General features: G+C 41.5%; 1 protein-coding gene across 6 annotated transcripts in view; it reads right to left on the reverse strand.

Moving 5' to 3' along the window:
• The window catches only part of LOC110507309 (fibroblast growth factor 12), a 256,067-nt gene that overhangs the window by 57,444 nt on the left and 171,367 nt on the right, over positions 1–27,256 (reverse strand). The window contains exon 1 of one of the 6 annotated variants that reach the window (XM_021587207.3): positions 19,380–20,009. The exons of the other annotated variants lie outside the window; for them this stretch is intronic. Coding sequence (XP_021442882.2) covers positions 19,380–19,470 — 91 coding nt within the window. The 5' untranslated portion in view covers positions 19,471–20,009. Of the gene's footprint in view, positions 1–19,379; positions 20,010–27,256 lie in introns of those variants that run through there. 6 annotated transcript variants of the gene reach the window in all.

Genomic DNA, 27,256 nt, shown 5'->3' on the forward strand with positions numbered 1-27,256 from the left:
GCATGTGTAGAGCTGTGGTGGATTTTCTTTATTTTTACTATGTTCTACATTGTAGAATAATAGTGAAGACATCAAAACTATGAAATAGCACAAATGGAATCATGTGGTAACCAAAAGTGTTAAACATATCAAAATCTATTTTATATTTGAGATTCTTCAAAGTAGCCACCATTTGCCTTGATGACAGCTTTGCACAATCTTGGCATTCTCTCTTGAATGAGTAGGTGTGTCCAAACTTTTGACTGGTACTATATATATTTGTGTTTAATTTTCCATTAATAAGTTTATTTTTTGTATTTATTTTACTTCTACTTTGACATTAGTATTTTGTGTGTTGACAAAAAAATTACAATTAAATCCATTTTAATCCCAGTTTGTAACACAACAAAATGTTGAAAAATACTTTGAGTGTACAAAACAATATGTCTTTCCATGACATAGACTGACCAGGTGAATCCAGGTGAAAGCTGTGATCCCTTATTGATGTCGCTTGTTAAATCCCCATCAATCAGTGTTGATGAAGGGGGGGAGACAGGTTAAAAAATGATTTTTAAGCCTTGAGACAATTGAGACATGGATTATGTATGTGTGCCATTCAGAGGGTGAATGGGCAAGTCAAAATATTGAAGTGCCTTTGAACAGTGTATGATATAGTAGGTGCCACCAGTTCATGTCAAGAACTGTAACGCTGCAGGGTTTTTCACACTCAACAGTGCTCCGTGTGTATCAAGAATGGCACAACACCAAAAAGACATCCAGCCAACTGGAGACAACTGTGAGAAGCAATGGAGTCAACATGGCCCAGCCTTCCTGTGGAGTCCATGCCCCGACGAATTGAGGCTGTTCAGAGGACAAAAGGGAGGGTGCAACTCAATATTAGGAAGGTGTTCTTAATGTTTTGTACACTCAGTGTATAATTAAAACCTTCTAACTCTAAATCCATTATCCATGTGTACCCCTCTATATTCCTTGCAGTGTTGAATTTCCCAGCTTACAGTATACTCACAACCCCCTCCTGTCTCTATCTACCTCTCCCTCGCAACAATGTCACAGGGTGCTTCGGTAAACATTATTTCATTCTTGCTCTTTAGAACGTCTGTCGTTCAGAACAGCAGCTCGAACCCACATAGATATGGACAGTGCTTTACTCACTCAGCAGCAAGAGTAGCAGAACCTTTTAACATAAATCACTATTGCATTGATAAGAATTCCACTTCCCCAACAAACAAATGAGTGTTTCTCAAATGTAAGGTCGAGATACTAAAAATACACATCCAGCGTACAGACCTATGAATTATTTCTGCGGGCCAGCACATCAGTGAACATCAGCAAAGCATGTCTCTCGGTCTCTCTCTGTGCCCCTACTCCTGTTCTGTCCTCCTCCCACACCTTCTCTCCCTTCTTTTCCCCTCCTTGAAACATTTATGAGAAACCAAAACAAGACGTGGCTTGAATGACTTATATCAGTCTGCCAAGTCGATGTTCGAAAACATCAAAACCTCAGCTGGAGCAGTAAGAACATTCCAGTGAGACTGCAGACTATTGCAGTGATTATATAATGAACAGAAAGGCAGTGAAGGCGTGAAAGGCACAGTCAGTCACTCTGTCGGCCAGGTGTCATGTTCCTGATGATGACGGACAGAATGCTCTGTCAGGGGCTGCTGTGACGAAAATGCGGCATGGTAACAGAGAACTGGGTCTCTCTCTCTGTGTCCCTCTCGCTCTCTGTGTCCGTCTCTTTCTCTCTGTGTCCCCCTCTCTCTCTCTGTGTCCCCCTCTCTGTGTCCCCCTCTCTCTCTCTGTGTCCCCCTCTCTCTCTCTGTGTCCCCCTCTCTCGGTGTCCCTCTCTCAGAATGATGGTGAAGATACATAAGAGATGCAGATGATTTGAACCCAGGTCTGAACTGGATTCATAACGCCTGATGTCAATACTAACTGTCCCAGTTATCATAATATACTTGTAAAAATCCTATGTCAAAATAAAGAGGAAAAGGGACGTCTTTGCCTGTAAAAATGTTTAACTGTGGTACATCATCAAACAAGGCTTAGAGCTCATAAATTCAGCAAAGAAAAGTCCAGGACCCTGTCTTTCAAAGATAATTAATACAAATCCAAATAACTTCACAGATCTTCATTGTGAAGGGTTTAAACACTGTTTCCCATGCTCGTTCAGTGAACCATAAACAATTAATGAACATGCACCTGTGGAAAGGTCATTAAGACACTAACAGCTTACAGACAGTAGGCAATTAAGGTCACAGTTATGAAAACTTTGGACACAAAAGAGGCCCTTCTACGGACTCTGAAAAACACCAAATGAAAGATGCCCAGGGTCCCTGCTCATCTGGGTGAACATGCCTTAGGCATGCTGCAAGGAGGCATGAGGACTGCAGATGTGGCCAGGGCAATAAATTGCAATATCCGTACTCTGATACGCCTAAGACAGCGCTACAGGGAGACAGGATGGACAGCTGATCGTCCTCGCAGTGGCAGACCACATGTAACACCTGCACAGGATCGGTACATCCGAACATCACACCTGCGGGACAGGTACAGGATGGCAACAACAACTGCCCGAGTTACACCAGGAACACACAATCCCTCCATCAGTGTCAGACTGTCCGCAATAGGCTGAGAGAGGTTGGACTGAGGGCTTGTAGGCCTGTTGTTAGGCAGGTCCTCACCAGACATCACCGGTAACAACGTCGCCTATAGGCACAAACCCACCATCGCTGGACCAGACAGGACTGGCAAAAAGTGCTCTTCACTGACGAGTCGCAGTTTTGTCTCACTAGGGGTGATGGTCGGATTTGCGTTTATCGTCGAAGGAATGAGGCCTGTACTCTGGAGCGGGATCGATTTGGAGGGTCCGTCATAGTCTGGGGCGGTGTGTCACAGCCTCATCGGACTGAGCTTGTTGTCATTGCAGGCAATTTTAACGCTGTGCAATACAGGGAAGACATCCTCCTCCCTCATGTGGTACCCTTCCTGCAGGCTCATCCTGACATGACTCTCTAACATGACAATACCACCAGCCGTTCTGTGCGTGATTTCCTGCAAGACAGAAATGTCAGTGTTCTTCCATGGCCAGCAAAGAGCCCTGATCTCAATCCCATTGAGCACGTTACTGAGCCTGCTACTCATCCCCAGAAGATAAGATATGCATAATATTAGTATAGATATATATTAGTATAGATTGGATAGAAAACACTCTGAAGTTTCTAAAACTGTTTGAATCATGTCTGTGAATATAACAGAACTTATTTAGCAGGCTAAACCCCGAGGACAAACCATTCAGGTTGTTTGTTTTTTTGAGGTCACTCTCTTTTCAATGGGTTGTCATTGGGAATCCAGATTTCTAAGGGAACTTCTTGCAGTTCCTTCCGCTTCCACTGGATGTCAACAGTCTTTAGAAATTGGTTGAGGTTTTTCCTTTGTGTAATGAAGAAGTATCCGTGTTCAGAGCGAGGGTCACTTGTAGTGTACTGTTAGATAGAGGCGCGTGACCAGAAAGCTAGCTACAGTTTGTTTTCCTCCTGTATTGAACACAGATTATCCCATCTTCAATTTTATAGATTATTTACGTTAAAAAATACCTAACGTTGTATTACAAAAGTAGTTTGAAATGTTTTGGCAAGTTTAAAAGTAACTTTTGAGATATTTTGTAATCACGTTGTGCAAGTTGGAACCGGTGTTTTTCTGGATCAAACGAGCCAAATAAATGGACATTTTGGATATATAGACGGAATTAATCGAACAAAAGGACCATTTGTGATGTTTATGGGACATATTGGAGTGCCAACAAAAGAAGCTTGTCAAAAGTAAGGCATGAATTATATTTTTATTTCTGCGTTTTGTGTCGCGCCTGCAGGGTTGAAATATGCTTCTCTCTCTTTGTTTACTGGGGTGCTATCCTCAGATAATAGCATCTTTTGCTTTTGCCGAAAAGCCTTTTTGAAATCTGACATGTTGGCTGGATTCACAACAAGTATGGCTTTAATTTTCTATCTTGCATGTGTGATTTAATTAAAGTTAGTTTTTTATAGTAATTTATTTGAATTTGGCACCATTCCCTACGGTGAAGCATGGTGGTGGCAGCATCATGTGGTGGGGATGTTCAATGGATGAGCACTGGAAACAGGATGCACCTGAGCGTAATTCTCGAGTCTCATAGCAATGGGTCTGAATACTTACGTAAATAAGGTAATTCTGTTTTCATTTTTAATACATTTGCAAAAATTGGTTATTGTGTTTAGATTGATGAGAAAAAAAATATGTAATCCATTTTAGAATAAGGCTGTAATGTAACAAAATGTGGAAAAACTCAAGGGGTCGAATACTTTCCCAATGCACTGGATCATCATAACTGAAGGCCATACGAAGAGCTTGTTTCCAAAATGCAAAAACCACACATTTTTCACATTTGTGTTTTTTCACCAGAAATGATCGCTTATGGGTACCTTCATGTGTGTTGTGTGTAAAATATTACTGTTCTCAGATTTTAATTCTGAGATTTTAAGTGTGTTTTAAAAGTTATTTTTTTTGCAAAACAGTATAAATCCACTGTTTAGCTGGAATGGAAGGTGATATGTGGTTGTCTCACCTAACTATCGTAAGATGAATGCACTAACCAACCATAAATCATTCTGGATAAGAGCATCTGCTAAATGACTAAAATGTCAAATGTAAATGTTTTGCATACAGATCTCATATTACTGTATTGATTAATACAAAACTATATAGGTATATTGGTGTCACAAATTATCATTTTTATAGTCCTTTATTCAAAGTATTGTTATTTGTTACATTTGACTGTGTAAAACCTATCAGTACTACTTATTTCTCTGAAAGTGAGACAGATATATAGCGTTTTGCGGACCGTGTATGTAATTGAACAAGGCCATGTCATGATTAGATACACACATCTCTTTCATAAGTTCTTTAAACAATAAAAGCAAATGTACCATCATTTCTGAAAATGTATATATAGCGTTTTGGAACCTCTTCATATCTCATTAGAGGTCTCAATTAGGGCCTATCATTTAAACCCAACCTGACATAAAATGTCCTACCCTCCAAGGCATGTCTTCACTGTAGATGATGCTAGAAGAAACATGATGATTACGTATAATGTGGCCTTATTATGCCTACTCTGATGTGTCCTCTCCAATTGAATGAAACAAATGAAATTGTATTTGTCACATGCATCGAATACCTGCTTGCTTAAAAGAGCCCTTACCAACAATGCAGAGTTAAAAAATACAATTTTAACTCAATAAGAATAAAATACACAAGAATGGAGCTATATGGGACCCGATTCAGGAAAGTAGGCATATGTCGCAAGTCACGACTTCACAGGATACATTTTTTTTTTTAGCAAAATGCTTTTTTTGGCTGATATGCCTTCTCAAACATGTGAACTTTCATGTGGCTTCATAACAAACGTGCATGCTATCTGTAAATACAAAATTAAATTACAAGTATAGTTGGTTTAGCCTCAGAAAAAGACTGTAACCGTCCCGCTAGCCATGATTGTCTGAGATATTGAGTGGGCTGGACATGCCGAGAGACGAGTTCTGATTGGTCTGCCATATAGAAGGCTTCTGTCTATGAGCTCGTCAGTCTGTGTTGGTAATCCTGTCAAATGCAGATTTTTTTTATTATCGTGTAGTGGAGCTGCAAAAGTGTTGCCCTCCACTTTCTGGAGGATCAAGTTTTGAAATCAGTGGAATTAGAGTATGATAGTTTTTAGGATAGAGAAAACCTGTCTCCGGATTACATCTTCAAACTAAGGGCAACCGTGGTATGGCATTCCAGACAGGGAGACGAGTCTATCGTGCATGATGATGTATACAGGTAAGATAGCTAGCTAAATTTTTTGATATTATATATTTCTAATTTTGACAGAAAGTGGTTTAATTTCAAGCTAAACTGTACTGTTAGCTAGCTAGTTAACGTTAGCTGGCTGTTTCCCTAGCTGACATTATTTGTTTCCCAGAGCGGTTTGCTTTTCTAGTTAGAGCCTAATGTTAGCTAGCAAACATTGAACCTGGTTGGTTAGCTCCCAGAACTGTGGCATTGTTGTCACTTTGTTCATTGTTGTTTAACTAGCTAACTTTAGCTGGCTGGCTCCTTAGATAACATTACGTGACGTGTGTACAACACCCGTTGAATATGGCCAGTGTCAGTAAACATCTGCAAAAAAGTGTGGGATGGTGTTCTTCGGCTTGCAAGCCTCCCCCTCTTTCCTCCAAACATAACGATGGTCATACAGTTCTATTTTTGTTTCATCAGACCAGAGAACGTTTCACCAAAAAGTACGATCTTTGTCCCCACGTGCAGTTGCAAACCATAGTCTGGCTTTTTCTTGTCGGTTTTGGAGCAGTGGCTTCTTTTGTTTGTACAGATGAACATGGTATCTTCAGGTCTTTGGAAATTGCTCCCAAGGATGAACCAGACTTGTGGAGGTCTACAATTCTTTTCTGGGGTCTTGGCTGATTTCTTTTCATTTTCCCATGATTTAAAGCAAGAGGCGCTGAGTTTGACGGTAGGCCTTTAAATATATCCACAGTAGATCTCGACCAACTATAATTTTTCAACGCCGATACCGATTATTGGATGACCAAAAAAGCCGATACCAATTAATCGGACAATTTTTTTTAACTGTATTTTTAATTTGTAAAAATGACAATTACAACAATATTGAATTAACACTTATTTTAACTTAATATAAAACATAAATAAAATCAATTTAGCCTCAAATAAATAACGAAACATGTTCAATTTCGTTTAAATAATGCAAAAACATAGTGTTGGAGAAGAAAGTAATATGTGCCATGTAAAAATGTGTGCCATGTAAAATATGTGCCATGTAAAAAAGCTAACGTTTAAGTTCCTTGCTCAGAACATGAGAACATATGAAAGTTGGCGGTTCCTTTTAACATGAGACTTCAATATTCAAAGGTAAGAAGTTTTTTGTATTTCATATACCTTTGAATGTTCTTATAGGCACTATAGTATTGCCAGTGTAACAGTATAGCTTCCGTCCCCCCCTCGCCCCTACCTGGGCTCGAACCAGGAACATATCGACAACAGCCACACTCGAAGCAGCGTTACCCATCTCTCCACAAAAGCCTTGCAGCGCAAGGGGAATAACTACTCCAAATCTAAAAGCAAGTGACGTTTGAAACAGTATTAGCGCACACCCAGCTAACTACTAGCCATTTCACATTGGTTACACCAGCCATTAGGCTGATAGGCTTGAAGTCATAAACAGCGCTGTGCTTGCGAAGAGCTGCTGGCAAAACGCACGAAAGTGCTGTTTGAATGAATGATTACGGGCCTGCTGCTGCTCAGTCAGACTGCACTACCAAATCACAAACTAACATAATAACACACAGAAATACGAGCATTTGGTCATTAATATGATCAAATCCGTAAACTATAATTTCGAAAACAATTATTTCAGTGAAATACGGAACCGTTCGGTATTTTAGCAAACTGGTGGCATCCCTAAGTCTAAATATTCTTGTTACATTGCACAACCTTCAATGTATGTCATAAAAATAAAGAAAATTCTGGCAAATTAGTTTGCAATGAGCCAGGCAGCCCAAACTGTTGCATATACCCTGACTCTGCGTGCAATGAATGCAAGAGAAATGACAATTTCACCTGGTTAATATTGCCTGCTAAACTGGATCAGTAGTTATAACTAGTGATTATGATTGCTTGTTTTTTATAAGATAAGTTTAATGCTAGCTAGCAATTTACCCTGGCTTCTACTGCATTTGCGTAACAGGCAGGCTACTCGTGGAGTGCAAAGGTTAGAGCGTTGGACTAGTGAACTGTGCGGTTGCAAGATTTTATCCCCTGAGCTGACAAGGTGAAAATCTGTCGTTCTGCCCCTGAACAAGGCAGTTAACCCACAGTTCCTAGGCAGTCATTGAGAATAAGAATGTGTTCTTAACGGACTTGCCTAGTTAAATAAAAGGTATAAAAGGTATAAAAAATAAATGTTTAAAAAAGAATAATCAGAAATCGGCGCCCAAAAATAGCGATTTCCGATTGCTATGAAAACTTGAAATCGGCCCTAATTAATCGGCCGACCTCTAATCCACGGGTACACCTCCAATTGACTCAAATTATGTCAATTAGCCTATCAGAAGCTTCTAAAGCCATGACATCATTTTCTGGAATTTTCCAAGCTGTTTAAAGGCACATTCAACTTAGTGTATGTAAACTTCTTGACCCATTGGAATTGTGATACAGTGAGTTAAGTTAAATAATCTGTCTGTAAACAATTGTTGGAATAATGACTTGTGTCATGCACAAAGTAGATGTCCTAACCGAATTGCCAAAATTATAGTTTGTTAACAAGACATTTGTGGAGTGGTTGAAAAATGAGTTTTAATGACTCCAACCTAAGTGTATGTAAACTTCCGACTTTAACTGTATGTGAGAATGCTATTCATTGACTACAGCTCAGCGTTCAACACCATAGTACCCTCAAAGCTCATCACTAAGCTAAGGATCCTGGGACTAAACACCTGCCTCTGCAACTGGATCCTGGACTTTGACAGGCCGCCCCCAGGTGGTGAGGGTAGATAGCAACACATCTGCCACGCTGATCCTCAACACTGGAGCCCCCCAGGGGTGCGTGCTTAGTCCCCTACTGTACTCCCTGTTCACCCACGACTGCATGGCCAGGTACGACTCCAACACCATCATTAAGTTTGCAGACGACACAACAGTGGTAGGCCTGATCACCGACAACGACGACACAGCCTAAAGGGAGGAGGTCAGAAACCTGGCCGGGTGGTGCCAGAATAACAACCTATCCCTCAACGTAACCAAGACTAAGGAGATGATTGAGGACTACAGGAAAAGGAGGACCGAGCACGCCCCCATTCTCATCGACGGGGCTGCATTGGAGCAGGTTGAGAGCTTCAAGTTCCTTGGTGTCCACATCAACAACAAACTAGAATGGTTCAAACACACCAAGACAGTCGTGAAGAGGGCACGACAAAGCCTATTCCCCCTCAGGAAACTAAAAAGATTTGGCTTGGGTCCTCAGATCCTCAAAAGGTTCTACAGCTGCAACATCGAGAGTATGCATGTATAGTTAAAGTGACTATGCATATACAGTCGGGCAAAAAAGTATTTAGTCAGCCACCAATTGTGCAAGTTCTCCCACTTAAAAAGATGAGAGAGGCCTGTAATTTTCATCATAGGTACACTTCAACTATGACAGACAAAATGAGAAAAAAAATCCGGAAAATCACATTGTAGGATTTTTTATTAATTTATTTGCAAATTATGGTGGAAAATAAGTATTTGGTCAATAACAAAAGTTTATCTCAATACTTTGTTATATACCCTTTGTTGGCAATGACAGAGGTCAAACGTTTTCTGTAAGTCTTCACAAGGTTTTCACACACTGTGTCACACCCTGACCATGTTTTGCTTTGTATGTTTCTATGTTTTGGTTGGTCAGGGTGTGAGCTGAGTGGGCATTCTATGTTACATGTCTAGTTTGTCTAGTTCTATGTTTGGCCTGATCTGGTTCTCAATCAGAGGCAGGTGTTCGTCATTGTCTCTGATTGGGAACCATATTTAGGTAGCCTGTTTGGTGTTGGGTTTTGTGGGTGATTGTCCTTGTTCCTGTCTCTGTGTTACTTTGCACCAGTATTAGGCTGTTTCGGTTTTCGTGTTACGTTTATTGTTTTTGTATTTGATTCGTGTTTACCTTGTTTTATTAAACATGGATCGCAATAGCCACGCCACATTTTGGTCTGACTCTCTTTCACATACAGAAAACCGTGACACACTGTTTCTGGTATTTTGGCCCATTCCTCCATGCAGATCTCCTCTAGAGCAGTGATGTTTTGGGGCTGTTGCTGGGCAACACGGACTTTCAACTCCCTCCAAAGATTTTCTTTGGGTTTGAGATCTGGAGACTGGCTAGGCCACTCCAGGACCTTGAAATGCTTCTTACGAAGCCACTCCTTCGTTGCCCAGGCGGTGTGTTTGGGATCATTGTCATGCTGAAAGACCCAGCCACGTTTCATCTCCAATGCCCTTGCTGATGGAAGGAGGTTTTCACTCAAAATCTCACGATACATGGCCCCATTCATTCTTTCCTTTACACGGATCAGTCGTCCTGGTCCCTTTGCAGAAAAGGACCGACTCTCTTTTCTGTATACATCAATGATGTTGCTCTTGCTGCTGGTGATTCTCTGATCCACCTCTACGCAGACCACACTATTCTGTATACTTCTGGCCCCTCCTTGGACACTGTTAACTAACCTCCAGACGAGCTTCAATGCCATACAACTCTCCTTCCGTGGCCTCCAACTGCTCTTAAACGCAAGTAAAACTAAATGCATGCTTTTCAATCGATCGCTGCCCGCACCTGCTCGCCCGTCCAGCATCACTACGCTGGACGGCTCTGATTTAGAATACATGGACAACTACAAATACCTGGGTGTCTGGTTCGACTGTAAACTCTCCTTCCAGACTCACATTAAGCATCTCCAATCCAAAATTAAATCTAGAATCGGCTTCCTATATCGCAACAAAGCATCCTTCACTCATGCTGCCAAACATACCCTCGTAAAACTGACCATCCTACCGATCCTCAACTTCGGTGATGTCATCTATAAAATAGCCTCCAACACTCTACTCAACAAACTGGATGCAGTCTATCACAGTGCCATCCGTTTTGTCACCAAAGCCCCATACACTACCCACCATTGCGAACTGTACGCTCTCGTTGGTTGGCCCTCGCTTCATACTCGTCGCCAAACCCACTGGCTACAGGTTATCTACAAGTCTCTGCTAGGTAAAGCCCCACCTTATCTCAGCTCACTGGTCACCATAGCAGCACCCACTCGTAGCACACGCTCCAGCAGGTATATATCTCACTGGTCACCCCCAAAGCCAATTCCTCCTTTGGTCGTCTTTCCTTCCAGTTCTCTGCTGCCCATGACTGGAACGAATTGCAAAAATCTCTGAAGCTGGAGACTCATATCTCCCTCACTAGCTTTAAGCACCAGCTGTCAGAGCATTTTACAGATCACTGCACCTTTTCATTTGTTCTACTGAATTATTGACTGTATGTTTTGTTTATTCCATGTGTAACTCTGTGTTGTATGTGTCGAATTGCTACGCTTTATCTTGGCCAGGTCGCAGTTTCAAATGAGAACTTGTTCTCAACTAGCCTACCTGGTTAAATAAAGGTGAAATAAAATGTAAAAAATAAATAAACAAAAAACAGCCCCAAAGCATGATGTTTCCACCCCCATGCGTCACAGTAGGTATGGTGTTCTTTGGATGCAACTCAGCATTCTTTGTCCTACAAACACGACGAGTTGAGTTTTTACCAAAAAGCTATATTTTGGTTTCATCCGACCATATGACATTCTCCCAATCTTCTTTTGGATAATCCAAATGCTCTCTAGCAAACTTCAGACGGCCTGGACAAGTCCTGGCTTAAGCAGGGGGACACGTCTGGCACTGCAGGATTTGAGTCCCTGGCGGCGTAGTGTGTTACTGATGGTAGGCTTTGTTACTTTGGTCCCAGCTCTCTGCAGGTCATTCACTAGGTCCCCTGTGTGGTTCTGGGATTTTTGCTCACTGTTCTTGTGATCATTTTGATCCCACAGGGTGAGATCCTGTTTGGAGCCCCAGATCGAGGGAGATTATCAGTGGTCTTGTATGTCTTCCATTTCCTAATAATTGCTCCCACAGTTGATTTCTACAAACCAAGCTGCTTACCTATTGCAGATTCAGTCTTCCCAGCCTGATGCAGGTCTGTTTCTGGTGTCCTTTGACAGCTCTTTGGTCTTGGCCATAGTGGAGTTTGGAGTGTGACTGTTTGAAGTTGTGGACAGGTGTCTTTTATACTGATAACAAGTTCAAACAGGTGCCATTAATACAGGTAACGAGTGGAGGACAGAGGAGCCTCTTAAAGAAGAAGTTACAGGTCTGTGAGAGCCAGAAATCTTGCTTGTTTGTAGGTGACCAAATACTTGTTTTCCACTATAATTTGCAAATAAATTCATTAAAAATCCTACAATGTGATTTTCTGGATTTTTATTTCTCATTTTGTCTGTCATAGTTGAAGTGTACCTATGATGAAAATTACAGGCCTCTCATCTTTTTAAGTGGGAGAACTTGCACAATTGCTGGCTGACTAAAGACTTTTTTGCCCCACTGTATTTGGTACGGTAATTGCTCGGCCTCCAACCGCAAGGCACTACAGAGGGTATTGCGTACGGCACAGTACATCACTCGGGCTAAGCTGCCTGCCATCCAGGACCTCTACACCAGGCGGTAACAGAGGAAGGCCCGAAAAATTGTCAAATACCCCAGCCACAACAGTCATAGACTGTTCTCTCTACTACCGCATGGAAAGCAGTACCGGAGTGCAAAGTCTAGGACAAAAAGGCTTCTCAACAGTTTTTACCCCCAAGCCATAAGACTCTGGAACAGGTAATCAAATTGCTACCTGGACTATTTGCATTGTGTGCCCCCTGAAACCCTCTTTTATGCTGCTGCTACTCTCTGTTTATCATATATACATAGTCACTTTAACTATACATTCATGTACATACTACCTCAATTGGCCCAACCAACCAGTGCCCCCGAACATTGGCTAACCGGTGTTATGGGATTTTTTAATCAATAATGACTAAATGAGGTATACTGCACTATAACTGGCAATAATTATACCCTGTCTTTCTTGTAGTATTAAATAATGTTTGTTCATTAGGAAGGGGTTATATGGCATGTACCTAGGAAGAAAGGAATGTATGTGGAGATAAGAGAGGACAGGGAGAGCTCCTCCAGAGTTATAGTGTCTGGGGGAGCCCGGAACTGTCAGCTGAGGGGTTATAAACTGTGTTTAGACTCCTGTTGGTGTGTATGTATGTGCATAGTTTAGGATGGTATCAGAAGAGATGTATTTGTCAAAACTTGAGAGCTCTTGCAAATAAATTGGGATCTGATCAATTGTGAGCTGGGAATTCTGTCTGTTTTATTTAAGACCAGAACTTTACAACCTCTGGGCATCAGACAGATAAATATAATTAGAATTTATGAACACTGATTAAATAATTACTTGACACCGGGATATCTGCATTGTGTCCCGCCACCCGCCAACCTCTCTTTTACACTGCTGCTACTCTCTGTTCATCATATATGCATAGTCACTTTAACCATATCTACATGTTCATACTACCTCAATCAGCCCGACTAACCGGTGCCTGTATGTAGCCTCGCTACTGTTATAGCCTCGCTCCTGTATATAGCCTTGCTACTGTTATTTTTCAGTCTTTTTACTGATGTTTTTATTTATTTACTTACCTATTGTTCACCTAATACATGTTTTGCACTGTAAGTTCTACACCTGTAAGATCTACACCTATGTGCATGTGACAAATAAAATTAGATTTGATAAGATGTCGCCTTTCTCCGTCGGCAAAATCGTGCGCAACATCAGATAGATTAGCACTTATCATACCGTCCTAAAACATTAACAGGCACATTAATCTTACTCATGCCACGGCGACTTAATTAGTCCTCTGTATGAACTATTCCAATTCAAATCCAATTCCAATCACTTTTATTTTCTAAGAGGAAACTTCATGTTTGGTGAAGAATTGGTACATGCAAGGCATATGACAATAAAGAACACATACAGTATAACATTTAATTCAATCGTAACTTAAAACAAAAACAAGTTGAGGAGTTTGATAGATGCTTCACTCTTAGATCTGAATGGGAGAGATCTATATCTATGCCCAGGGGGTAGGGTGTTATATTCTTCTAGCCTAGGACTGTTCTGAATTTTATGGCAGGACATGAGCAGAAGCAGAGAGACAGAGTGAAGGGAGCAGAGAATGTAAGGTGCATACCAGGATCCCTGCCACAGAGGGAAGTACATGAAGCAAGTGTTACCCACTCAACCAGACTTTGGTCCACATTCATTTTCTTTCAAAAGTAGTACTGTGAGGTATGAGAAATGGGACGTCCAACTCTCTGGCTTATTGTAATTTCAAACAATGTAAGTAGACGAAAAGGCAGGCATGGTTTGTAACTTTTTAAATCATATAAATCCATGTAAAAGGGCAATTAATTTCTTCATTCAGCTCAGACAACTTTTGGCCAAAGGGTTTTAGCCATCAACTTCATGATCTCCTACAAAATATGAATTTCAAAGTTGTAGTAAAATGTTGAATGCAGAGAGGCAAGTTCAAATGTGAAGTGTAGGCTACTGTTGTATCAAATAAAAGTTTGTCGTGTATACAGGTTTTTGGATCTTATCGCAGGTGCAGCAAAATGCTTGTGTTTCTATCTCCAACAGGGCAATAATAATACCTGTCAATACAAAACATAATCAAAAAAGTTCAAAGAAAGGAATTAAGAAATATCAGAATGAGCAATTTCAGGCAGGAATATATATTCAGACCACTTGACTTTTTCCAGATTTTGTTAAGTTACAGCTTTATTCGAAAATGTATTAAAGAGTTTTTCCCCCTAATCAATCTACACACAACACCCCATAAAGACAAAGCTGGGCCACACAAGGACATTCAGAAACTTGTCCCGAAGCCACTCCTGTGTTGTCTTGGCTGTGTGCCAAGGGTCGTTAGTCCTGTTGGAAGATAAAACCTTCACCCCAGTCTGAGGTCCTGAGCACTCTGGAGCATGTTTTCATTCAGGATCTCTATGTACTTTGCTCCGTTCATCTTTCCCTCAATCAAGACTACTCTCCCAGTCCCTGCTGCTAAAAAACATCCCCACAGCATGATGCTGCCACCACCACCATGCTTCACCATAGGGTTGGTACCAGGTTTCCTCCAGACGTACCTCTTGGCATTCAGGCCAAAAAGTTTAATCTGGGTTTCATCAGACCAGAGAATCTTGATTCTCATGGTCTGAGAATCCTTTAGGTGCCTTTTAGCAAACTCCCAGCTGGCTGTCATGTGCCTTTTACTGAGGAGTGGCTTAGTGGTGGTTCCAAACTTCTTCCATTTCAGAATGATGGAGGCCACTGTGTTCTTGGGGACCTTCAATGCTGGATAAATGTTTTGGTACCCTTCCCCAGATCTGTGCCGACACAATCCTGTCTTGGAGCACTGCGGACAATTCCTTCGACCTCATGGCTTGGTTATTGCTCTGACATGCACTTTCAACTGTGGGACCTTATACAGTGCCTTGCGAAAGTATTCGCCCCCCTTGAGCTTTGCGACCTTTTGCCACATTTCAGGCTTCAAACATAAAGATATAAAACTGTATTTTTTTGTGAAGAATCAACAACAAGTGGGACACAATCATGAAGTGGATCGACATTTATTGGATATTTCAAACTTTTTTTTTAAATCAAAAACTGAAAAATTGGGCGTGCAAAATTATTCATCCCCTTTACTTTCAGTGCAGCAAACTCTCTCCAGAAGTTCAGTGAGGATCTCTGAATGATCCAATGTTGACCTAAATGACTAATGATGATAAATACAATCCACCTGTGTGTAATCAAGTCTCCGTATAAATGCACCTGCACTGTGATAGTCTCAGAGGTCCGTTAAAAGCGCAGAGAGCATCATGAAGAACAAGGAACACACCAGGCAGGTCCGAGATACTGTTGTGAAGAAGTTTAAAGCCGGATTTGGATACAAAAATATTTCCCAAGCTTTAAACATCCCAAGGAGCACTGTGCAAGCGATAATATTGAAATGGAAGGAGTATCAGACCACTGCAAATCTACCAAGACCTGGCCGTCCCTCTAAACTTTCAGCTCATACAAGGAGAAGACTGATCAGAGATGCAGCCAAGAGGCCCATGATCACTCTGGATGAACTGCAGAGATCTACAGCTGAGGTGGGAGACTCTGTCCATAGGACAACAATTGCACAAATCTGGCCTTTATGGAAGAGTGGCAAGAAGAAAGCCATTTCTTAAAGATATCCATAAAAAGTGTTGTTTAAAGTTTGCCACAAGCCACCTGGGAGACACACCAAACATGTGGAAGAAGGTGCTCTGGTCAGATGAAACCAAAATTGAACTTTTTGGCAACAATGCAAGACGTTATGTTTGGCGTAAAAGCAACACAGCTCATCATCCTGAACACACCATCCCCACTGTCAAACATGGTGGTGGCAGCATCATGGTTTGGGCCTGCTTTTCTTCAGCAGAGACAGGGAAGATGGTTAAAATTGATGGGAAGATGGATGGAGCCAAATACAGGACCATTCTGGAAGAAAACCTGATGGAGTCTGCAAAAGACCTGAGACTGGGACGGAGATTTGTCTTCCAACAAGACAATGATCCAAAACATAAAGCAAAATCTACAATGGAATGGTTCAAAAATAAACATATCCAGGTGTTAGAATGGCCAAGTCAAAGTCCAGACCTGAATCCAGTCGAGAATCTGTGGAAAGAACTGAAAACTGCTGTTCACAAATGCTCTCCATCCAACCTCACTGAGCTCGAGCTGTTTTGCAAGGAGGAATGGGAAAAAAGGTCAGTCTCTCGGTGTGCAAAACTGATAAAGACATAACCCAAGCGACTTACAGCTGTTATCGCAGCAAAAGGTGGCGCTACAAAGTATTAACTTAAGGGGCCCGAATAATTTTGCACGCCCAATTTTTCAGTTTTTGATTTGTTAAAAAAGTTTGAAATATCCAATAAATGTCGTTCCACTTCATGATTGTGTCCCACTTGTTGATTATTCACAAAAAAATACAGTTTTATATCTTTATGTTTGAAGCCTGAAATGTGGCAAAAAGGTCGCAAAGTTCAAGGGGGCCGAATACTTTCGCAAGGCACTGTATAAACAGGTGTGTGCCTTTCCAAATCAGGCCCAATCAATTTAATTTACCACAGGTACACTCCAATCAAGTTGTAGAAACAGCTCAAGAATGATCCATGTAAACAGGGTGCACCTGAACTCAATTTTGAGTCTCATAGCAAATAGTCTGAAAACTGTTTATTTTGAATACATATGCAAAAATATCTAAAAAGCTGTTTTCACTTCGTCATTATGGGGTATTGTGTGTAGATTGATGAGGAAATGTTTTTATTTTAGAATAAGGCTGTAACGTAACAAAATGTGGAAAAAGGTCTGAAAACTTCCCGAATGCACTGTATCTAGTCATATCAGTTTAGATTACAAAGGATGCATTCTTAAGTATTCAAACGGGGCCTCTGTGTCTGGCTCACTGAAGATGACGACATACTAACTGTTCGGCTCAAATATTCTCTTTAACTCATTAGACCCGTATTTTACTCATACCTGGGTTTAAGTATACTGAACAAAAATATAAACACAGCATGTAAAGTGTTGGTCCCATGTTTCGTGAACTGAAATAAAAGATCCCAGACATTTTCAATACCCACAAAAAGCTTATTTCTCTAAAATGTTGTGCACAAATTTGTTTATGTCCCTGTGTTGGAGAGCATTTTTTCTTTGCCAAGATAGATGTGGCATATCAAGAAGCTGATTAAACAGCATGATCATTACACAGGTGCACTTTGTGCTGGCGATAATAAAAGGCCAATCTAAATTGTGCTGTTTTGTCACACAACACAATGCCATAGATGTCTCAAGTACAACTGGCATGCTGACTGCAGGAATGTCCACCAGAGCTGTTGACAGGGAATTTTATGTTAATTTCTCTACCATAAGCTGCCTCCAAAGTCATTTTATAGAATTTGGCAGTATGTCCAACCGGCCTCATAACCGCAGACCACGTATAACCACACCAGCCCAGGACCTCCACATCTGGCTTCTTCACCCGCGGGATCGTCTGGGACCAGCCACCCAGACTGCTGATGAAACGGAGGAGTATTTCTGTTTAATAATGCCCTTTTGTGAGGAAAAAACTCATACTGATTGGCTGGGCCTGGCTCCCCAGTGGGTGGATATGGCTCCCCAGTGGGTGGACCTACAATATGCCCTCCCATGCCCACCCATGGCTACGCCCCTGCCCAGTCATGTGAAATCCATAGATTAGGGCCTAATGAATGTATTTAAATTGACTGATTTCCTTATATGAACTGTAACTCAGGAAATTGTTGCATGTTGCGTTGATATTTTTGTTCAGTATAGTTTTTGAAATCGCTCAAATACTTTAGCTGTGCTTGATTGAGCTTGCCTGGACCAATGGGACCAATGGAATAGTCCTCAAAGTCCAAACCCCACCCCTCTGTCACTCAAGCAAATGCTCAAAGATACTATTCAAACCCAGAACGAAGTTCGATTCATTAGCTCTTGTGGACAAAGACAACTGACTCAGTCGATCACCATGTGGAAAATGCCCTGCTTTTATTAGTCAAATGAGATTCATTTTTTCACCCTGCATGTGCATCTGCCCCAGTGCTGAAGCCTCTGCAGCCCTTCTACTGTCCTCTGCATTGTGAAGGCCAGGGCCACATACAATTCCTGAGAGAGGCATGGCATCCTGCCCCAGAGAACTGCAAGCACAGCGTAACTCCACAAATACAATTTCAGAGGCAAGCCCAAACACTTTCACAAAGATACATAGCCACCACACTGTGAACACAGTCTTGGGGGAGGCATTCGGTTGATTGATTTTTGAAAAATATTGTGAATAGTTAGTAGTAGCCGTACAGTGCTGTCGTTAACTTTGGTAAGTCGAGTGTAGTGGTCTACTTTTATGTTGCTAGTTTGCGGATAAAAACCAGTGGTTAAGGTTCTGTGCTGTCCATTGTGCTGAATCAGTCTTGGGGCGCAAAACTCACCGGCAGAGCAGTTCAGATTTTGTTTTGACATTTTCGCTGGTTGGGATACCAGCGCTGCAGAATACAATTACATTCTTTCACTGTTATGAGCAATCTATCCTACACAATACACATATTGCTACTTCTGAAACTTTGCACTTGACAGTCTAGGCCAACATACACCCATTAATGTATCTACACACTGCATCACACAGACATACATACTCCAACACACAAACACGTCTTCTGATAAATCACCACGACTTACACACAAAATAGAAGATGATGAAAGATTATCATTAAAGTGTCATGGCTAGTGTAGATAGATGCTCACTCAGTATGAAATTACTGCCTCTCAGTGGCCCACTTAAGCGACTCCACTGGTTTGAATATAGGGACTTTTATACGTCTAACTGTTCGCAGTAATTTAATCAAAAATATTGATGGAGGCATTTTGTCTCAAAGTTAATGATTCTACAATAATGCCGAATTGTTTTGTTTTCAAATGTATGGCTCTCACTGTTTCTCCCATTGAGAAACGGAGACTGCTGAAAGCACACCGCTGCAGAGGCGAATCCCCCCGCGCCACTAGAGAACAGACCTCGCACTGAAAGAAAGAAGCATGCAAGATGTCTCACCGCTCGTGGTTGTAGTCGACTTCGATCGCTTTCCACAGAGACACTGCAGCATATGCACACCTTTCTTCAGGAAAAGCCTCGGAATCTTCATTGATTTGGGTTGTAGTGTTTCTTCGTCAATTCACGCAATCTGACACGATTACGGTGGAGGTTATTGAAGTACAGCCACCTCAGGTCGATCCAGATCCCTGGCTTCCCTCAGCAGATCGAAAACCACAGAAAAGCCTCGACAAAGCAACGCGATACATTACACCGACACATCCTAAAATATTTTTCATTGATGAGAATTCAAACAAAAACACCCATGGCTCCATAAATTTCAAACTATGCCACAAGGACTTCAGAATAATTTCCCATAGACTATGCCTCTTCTCGGTTTTACTAGCAGACGTAAAACGAGGTGTCCCCTGGTTCAAGCGCGCACGCTAAAGTTAAACCGCAGGGTAGAGTGACAGCATCGCCGTGGATGAGGTAATGCGCCTTGTTCATCCTTGGTGGTAGGCTACAGTGGGGCGTGAGGGATAACAGGGCATATCAGAGTGAGAAAGAGAAGCTATCGACTATAGGAGTGGCTGCGGTTCCAGATTTTCCCCAAACTTTGATTTGCCGTAGTTTAAGATAAGGAGTTTTCTGCGCATGTGCGGTATTTATTTATCTTAGTTGCGGCACTCTTCGCTGCTGCGCAATACTCCACTTTCGTTTCCCCAACTAACGCCTTTGTCTGTTGTAGCCTACAAACTATGTTGTATATGTTTGAACTATTGCATTCCATGTCTCTCAGTACGCTATTAAGCACTAGCTCAATTTCATGTTATTTTTTCAGGAAGTTAGTTAGGCAACATGCAGCTATTTACATGTTGTTCACAAGAGACATGATCAACATGTTCATACAAACTCACGGATAGTATTTTGCCCCAATACAAAACTCAAATACAACAAAAGTGGAGAGTTTTGCATTGGGGCATGAAGCTATCTAGGCAGCATACAGTTGAAGTCGAAAGTTGACATACACCTTAGCCAAATACATTTAAACTCAGTTTTTCACAATTCCTGACATTTAATCCTAGTAAAAATGCCCCGTCTTTGCTCAATTAGGATCACCACTTTATTTTAAGAATGTGAAATGTCAGAATAATAGTAGAGAGAATTATTTATTTCAGCTTTTATTTCTTTCATCACATTCCCAGTGGGTCAGAAGTTTACATACACTCAATTAGTATTTGGTAGCATTGCCTTTAAATTGGTTAACTTGGGTCAAATGTTTCGGGTAGACTTCCACAAGCTTCCCACAATAAGTTGGGTGAATCTTGGCCCATTCCTCTTGACAGAGCTGGTGTAACTGAGTCAGGATTGTAGGCCTCCTTGCTCACACATGCTTTTTCAGTTCTGCCCACAAATTTTCTATAGGATTGAGGTCAGGGCTTTGTGATGGCCACTCCAATACCTTGACTTTGTTGTCCTTAAGCCATTTTGCCACAACTTTGGAAGTATGCTTAGGGTAATTGTCCAGTTGGAAGACCCATTTGTGACCAAGCTTTAACTTCCTGACTGATGTCTTGAGATGTTGCTTCAATATATCCATATAATTTTCCATCCTCATGATGCCATCTATTTTGTGAAGTCCCTCCTGCAGCAAAACACCCCCACAACATGATGCTGCCACCCCCGTTCTTCCCGGTTGGGATGGTGTTCTTCGGCTTGCAAGCCTCCCCCTTTTTCCTCCAAACATAACAATGGTCATTATGGCCAAACAGTTCTATTTTTGTTTCATCGGACCAGAGGACATTTCTCCAAAAAGTATGATCTTTGTCCCCATGTGCAGTTGCAAACCATAGCCTGGTTTATTATGGCGGTTTTGGAGCAGTAGCTTCTTCCTTGCAGAGCGGCCTTTCAGGTTATGTCAATATAGGACTCGTTTTACTGTGGATATAGATACTTTTGTTCCTGTTTCCTCCAGCAACTTCACAAGGTCCTTTGCTGTTGTTCTGTGACTGATTTGCACTTTTCGCACCAAAGTTCGTTCATCTCTAGGAGACAGAACGCATCTCCTTCCTGAGCGGTATGATGGCTGCATGGTCCCATGGTGTTTATACTTTCGTACTATTGTTTGTACAAATGAACGTGGTACCTTCAGGCATTTGGAAATTGCTCCCAAGGATGAACCAGACTTGTGTAGGTCTACAATTGTTTTTCCTGAGGTCTTGTCTGATTTATTTTGATTTTCCCATGATGTCAAGCAAAGAGGCACTGAGTTTGAAGGTAGGCCTCGAAATACATCCACAGGTACTCAAATGATGTCAATTAGCCTATCGGAAGCTTCTAAAGCCATGACATTTTCTGGAATTTTCCAAGCTGTTTAAAGGTAGTCAACTTAGTGTATGTAAACTTCTTGACCCACTGGAATTGTGATACAGTGAATTATAAGTGAAATAATCTGTCTGTAAACAATTGATGGAAAAATTACTTGTGTCATGCACAAAGTAGATGTCGTAACCGACTTGCCAAAACTATAGTTTGTTAACAAGAAATCTGTGGAGTGGTTGAAAAACGAGTTAATGACTCCAACCTAAGTGTATGTATTCTTCCATCGTCAACTGTATCAAACCCAAGCAAGACACAGATGCACAGTCTAATTAGCGATTTCATGTTATTTAAAAAATAATAATAATTGCAGACATTGGCTAAGCAGGAGCCAGACATGAAGTCAGAGTAGTAGTGTTCTTTTTCAGCAACTCTGGCTAGTGACTATGATATGGCAGCAACTACAAAGATTAGCCTACATCATCACACAAAACGCAGATTGTTTTTGATCCAATGCAGTATGTAGGGCTGTGTCCTGCATATATAACTGCACTCTGTTACAACAGACAGAAGGTTGTAGCCTTCATAATGGCCTTGAATGTTTGTTCATTCAAATCTCTGAAGGTTTTTATTTCAGCTGTTCAGAATTACGAGGCAGAGACATAGGCTACTTAATCATGTTTCAGAAGAAGGTGAGTAAAGAGAGAAACGTGTGTAAAATAACACATACGCTGAACCTGATCCGTAGCTTTGAGACAGGTTTCCAGAGGGGCGGAGGCGAAAACTCTTGATAATACAGTGCATTCGGAAAGTATTCAGACCCCTTGACTTTTTCCACATTTTGTCATGTTACAGCCTTATTCTAAAGTGTATTAAATAGTTTTTTTCCGTCATAAATCCACACACAATACCCCATAATGACAAAGAAAAAAACATGTTTTTAGAAATGTTTGCAAATTAATTCAAAATTAAAAACTGAAATATGACATTTACATACAGTGCCTTGCGAAAGTATTCGGCCCCCTTGAACTTTGCGACCTTTTACCACATTTCAGGCTTCAAACATAAAGATATAAAACTGTATTTTTTTGTGAAGAATCAACAACAAGTGGGACACAATCATGAAGTGGAACAACATTTATTGGATATTTCAAACTTTTTTAACAAATCAAAAACTGAAAAATTGGGCGTGCAAAATTATTCAGCCCCTTTACTTTCAGTGCAGCAAACTCTCTCCAGAAGTTCAGTGAGGATCTCTGAATGATCCAATGTTGACCTAAATGACTAATGATGATAAATACAATCCACCTGTGTGTAATCAAGTCTCCGTATAAATGCACCTGCACTGTGATAGTCTCAGAGATCCGTTAAAAGCGCAGAGAGCATCATGAAGAACAAGGAACACACCAGGCAGGTCTGAGATACTGTTGTGAAGAAGTTTAAAGCCGGATTTGGATACAAAAATATTTCCCAAGCTTTAAACATCCCAAGGAGCACTGTGCAAGCGATAATATTGAAATGGAAGGAGTATCAGACCACTGCAAATCTACCAAGACCTGGCCGTCCCTCTAAACTTTCAGCTCATACAAGGAGAAGACTGATCAGAGATGCAGCCAAGAGGCCCATGATCACTCTGGATGAACTGCAGAGATCTACAGCTGAGGTGGGAGACTCTGTCCATAGGACAACAATCAGTCGTATATTGCACAAATCTGGCCTTTATGGAAGAGTGGCAAGAAGAAAGCCATTTCTTAAAGATATCCATAAAAAGTGTCGTTTAAAGTTTGCCACAAGCCACCTGGGAGACACACCAAACATGTGGAAGAAGGTGCTCTGGTCAGATGAAACCAAAATTGAACTTTTTGGCAACAATGCAAAACGTTATGTTTGGCGTAAAAAAAACACAGCTGAACACACCATCCCCACTGTCAAACATGGTGGTGGCAGCATCATGGTTTGGGCCTGCTTTTCTTCAGCAGGGACAGGGAAGATGGTTAAAATTGATGGGAAGATGGATGGAGCCAAATACAGGACCATTCTGGAAGAAAACCTGATGGAGTCTGCAAAAGACCTGAGACTGGGACGGAGATTTGTCTTCCAACAAGACAATGATCCAAAACATAAAGCAAAATCTACAATGGAATGGTTCAAAAATAAACATATCCAGGTGTTAGAATGGCCAAGTCAAAGTCCAGACCTGAATCCAATCGAGAATCTGTGGAAAGAACTGAAAACTGCTGTTCACAAATGCTCTCCATCCAACCTCACTGAGCTCGAGCTGTTTTGCAAGGAGGAATGGGAAAAAATGTCAGTCTCTCGATGTGCAAAACTGATAGAGACATACCCCAAGCGACTTACAACTGTAATCGCAGCAAAAGGTGGCGCTACAAAGTATTAACTTAAGGGGGCTGAATAATTTTGCACGCCCAATTTTTCAGTTTTTGATTTGTTAAAAAAGTTTGAAATATCCAATAAATGTCGTTCCACTTCATGATTGTGTCCCACTTGTTGGTGATTCTTCACAAAAAAATACAGTTTTATATCTTTATGTTTGAAGCCTGAAATGTGGCAAAAGGTCGCAAAGTTCAAGGCCGAATACTTTCGCAAGGCACTGTAAGTATTCAGACCCTTTACTCAGTACTATGTTGAAGCACCTTTGGCAGCGATTACAGCCTCAAGTCTTCTTGGGTATGACGCTACAAGCTTGGCACACCTGTATTTGGGGAGTTTCTCCCATTATTCTCTGCAGATCCTATCAAGCTTTGTCAGGTTGGATGGGGAGCGTCACTGCACAGCTATTATCAGGTCTTTCCAGAGATGTTCAATCGGGTTCAAGTCCGGGCTCTGGCTAGGCCACTCTAGGACGTTCAGAAACGTGCCCCGAAGCCAATCCTGCATGGTCTTGTGCTTAGGGTCGTTGTCCTGTTGGAAGGTGAACCTTCACCCCAGTCTGAAGTCCTAAGCGCTCTGGAGCAGGTTTTCATCAGGGATCTCTCTGTACTTTGCTCTGTTCATCTTTCCCTCGATCCTGACTAGTCCACCAGTCCCTGCCGCATGATGCTGCCACCACCATGCTTTACCTGACACTTGGAGTTCAATCTTGGTTTCACCCGACCAGAGAATCATGTTTCTCATGATCTGAGAGTACTTTAGGTGCCTTTTGGGTGTCATTTAGGGTGTCATGTACCTTTTACTAACGAGTGGCTTCCGTCTGGCAACTCTACCATAAAGGCCTGATTGGTGGAGTGCTGCAAAGATGGTTGTCCTTCTGGAAGGTTCTCCCATCTCCACAGAGGATCTCTGGAGCTCTGTCAGAGTGACCATCGGGTTCTTGGTCACCCGATTGCTCGGTTTGGCCAGGCGACCAGGCCTAGGAAGAGTTTTGGTGGTTCCAAACTTCTTCTATTTAAGAATGATGGAGGCCACTGCAGAACATTTTTGGTACTTTTTCCCAGATCTGTACCTCGACACAATCCTGTCTCGGAGCTCTACGAATAATTCCTTCGACCTCATGGCTTGGTTTTGGATGCAATGTCAACTGTGGGACCTTATATAGACAGGTGTGTGCCTTTCCAAATCATGTCCAATCAATTGAATTTACCACAGGTGGACTCCAATAAAGTTGTAGAAACATCTCAAGGATGATCAATGGAAACAGGATGTACCTGAGCTCAATTTCAAGTCTCGTAGCAAAGGGTCGCTTTGTCATTATGGGGTATTGTGTGTAGCACGATGAGGGAAAAAATGTATTGAATACATTTTAGAATAAAGCTCTAACTTAACAAAATGTGGAAAAGGTGGAGGGGTCGGAATGCTTTCCGAATGCACTGTATGTGTGACCACGGGGAAAGGGGAGAGCGAGGTTACACTACCGCCGACGTCAGCGGGTGGTTATGATGATTTTATCGTCAAAGCATCGCCTCTGCTAGGAGTGGGTCCACTGCCTAGGTGTGTGTTTTCCAGTCTGAAAAAACAACTAGCCTAGTAGTGATATTATATTTCACTGCCCAAGTAATGCATTGAATTTGAAATCCCGTTTAGATTTTTCTATACTATAGGCAACATTAAGTACGCCAAGTTATAATATTAGATAAATTGTTTCTAGGAATGTTGAGTTTTTTTTACATTGAAAGGTAGCCTGCAATGTGGCCATGGGGTTATAGTCAAGTCGGGTGAATCGTTGGAACAGCTAAACAAGATGATAATATCATGAGAAGATCATAAGGCCATGATATCTGGTTATTTTAGAAGAGTGAAGCAGACATAGTAGAATCAAACTTAGAGGGACCTCCTTTAATCAAATCTGATTCTTAACCTAACCCTAACCTTAACCCCACTGTTAACCCTACTGGCTAACCCTAACCTTAAATTTAGCACATTTTTGTTTTCATGAATTTCTATGATATACATAATTTTGACTTTACAGCTGGCACATCTAGCGTAAAATCGCTCATCTCTGTCTCCAGGACAAGAAGACTCATCCTAATAAATGTCAACCTGTCCCATTTAGGCCTATTATCGGCTACTAAAGTCTATACAGGTGAATGTGCTCACAGTTCCATGCAAGGTAATAATTTCACCAAAATGAGGCGGTAGCATGCAGAGGACAGAGCTGTCACGGGAACCCTGGCTCCCCATCACATTCATTTACATCAAAGGGTGGGACGTCAACGCGCTCTTACGTACTTGCGTACACGTACAGTCAATGCACCTAAACACCAATCTTCATTCCCACTGCAGAGTCATTTCATGATTGCATAATATTGAAAAGTATGAAATCAATGCTTGTTTAGTAAATATGATATAGTACAAAACTTATTAATTACATTTGCGTACAGTTTCATTGTGGTCCTATTGTAGACATTGTGCCACACAGAGTAGCCTGTTGTTTTTTCATGTCTGGATGATGATAACCTCAAACATGTATTTTGTATCATCATAGCACTAGAAAATAGCCATCAATATTTACATAGTTGTATGTCTTTATCAATGCCCATAGATTCCTCCATTCACAAACAACACATCAATCAGGACACACTAGATGTACTTGGTGATGACATCTCTGACTTGAGTGTTGAAATTAGTTAGAATAAAGACCTATATTGCTGCTGCTACTACCTGCTATAAATACATCAGTCTTCATGGTCAAGGTCCGTTGATACACACACACAAACGCATGAACGCAGGGAGGCACTCACACACGCACAAACACGCACACACACAGAGGGAGAATAGGCAACAAACAATCAGCTCTCTCACAGACACCCACACCCACTAACACACAAAGAGCAGCAAACACAGCCTCACACATACACATTAGGCAGACAGAAGACAGACGTTAATGCCAAATTGACATCGCACCCCACGCTTTTCACATCACTGTACAACCCTCCGGTTCTTTCTCTCTGCCTATCACATGCACCTTATAATCTCGTATGGCTCTTATATATGGATTTCATCAGGGGCACTTTCACTGGGGACGGAGGGCCCCCCCCCCCCACATTCTGAAATTGCATTCTCACATGGTCCTTACATTAGGCTTGTTACTGGGCTAGATCAGCCAATATGTTAGATCT

The sequence above is a fragment of the Oncorhynchus mykiss genome, chromosome 27 (genome assembly GCF_057628025.1).
Source record: "Oncorhynchus mykiss isolate SJ-2025 chromosome 27, ASM5762802v1, whole genome shotgun sequence".
NCBI classification, from domain to species: Eukaryota; Metazoa; Chordata; class Actinopteri; order Salmoniformes; family Salmonidae; genus Oncorhynchus; species Oncorhynchus mykiss.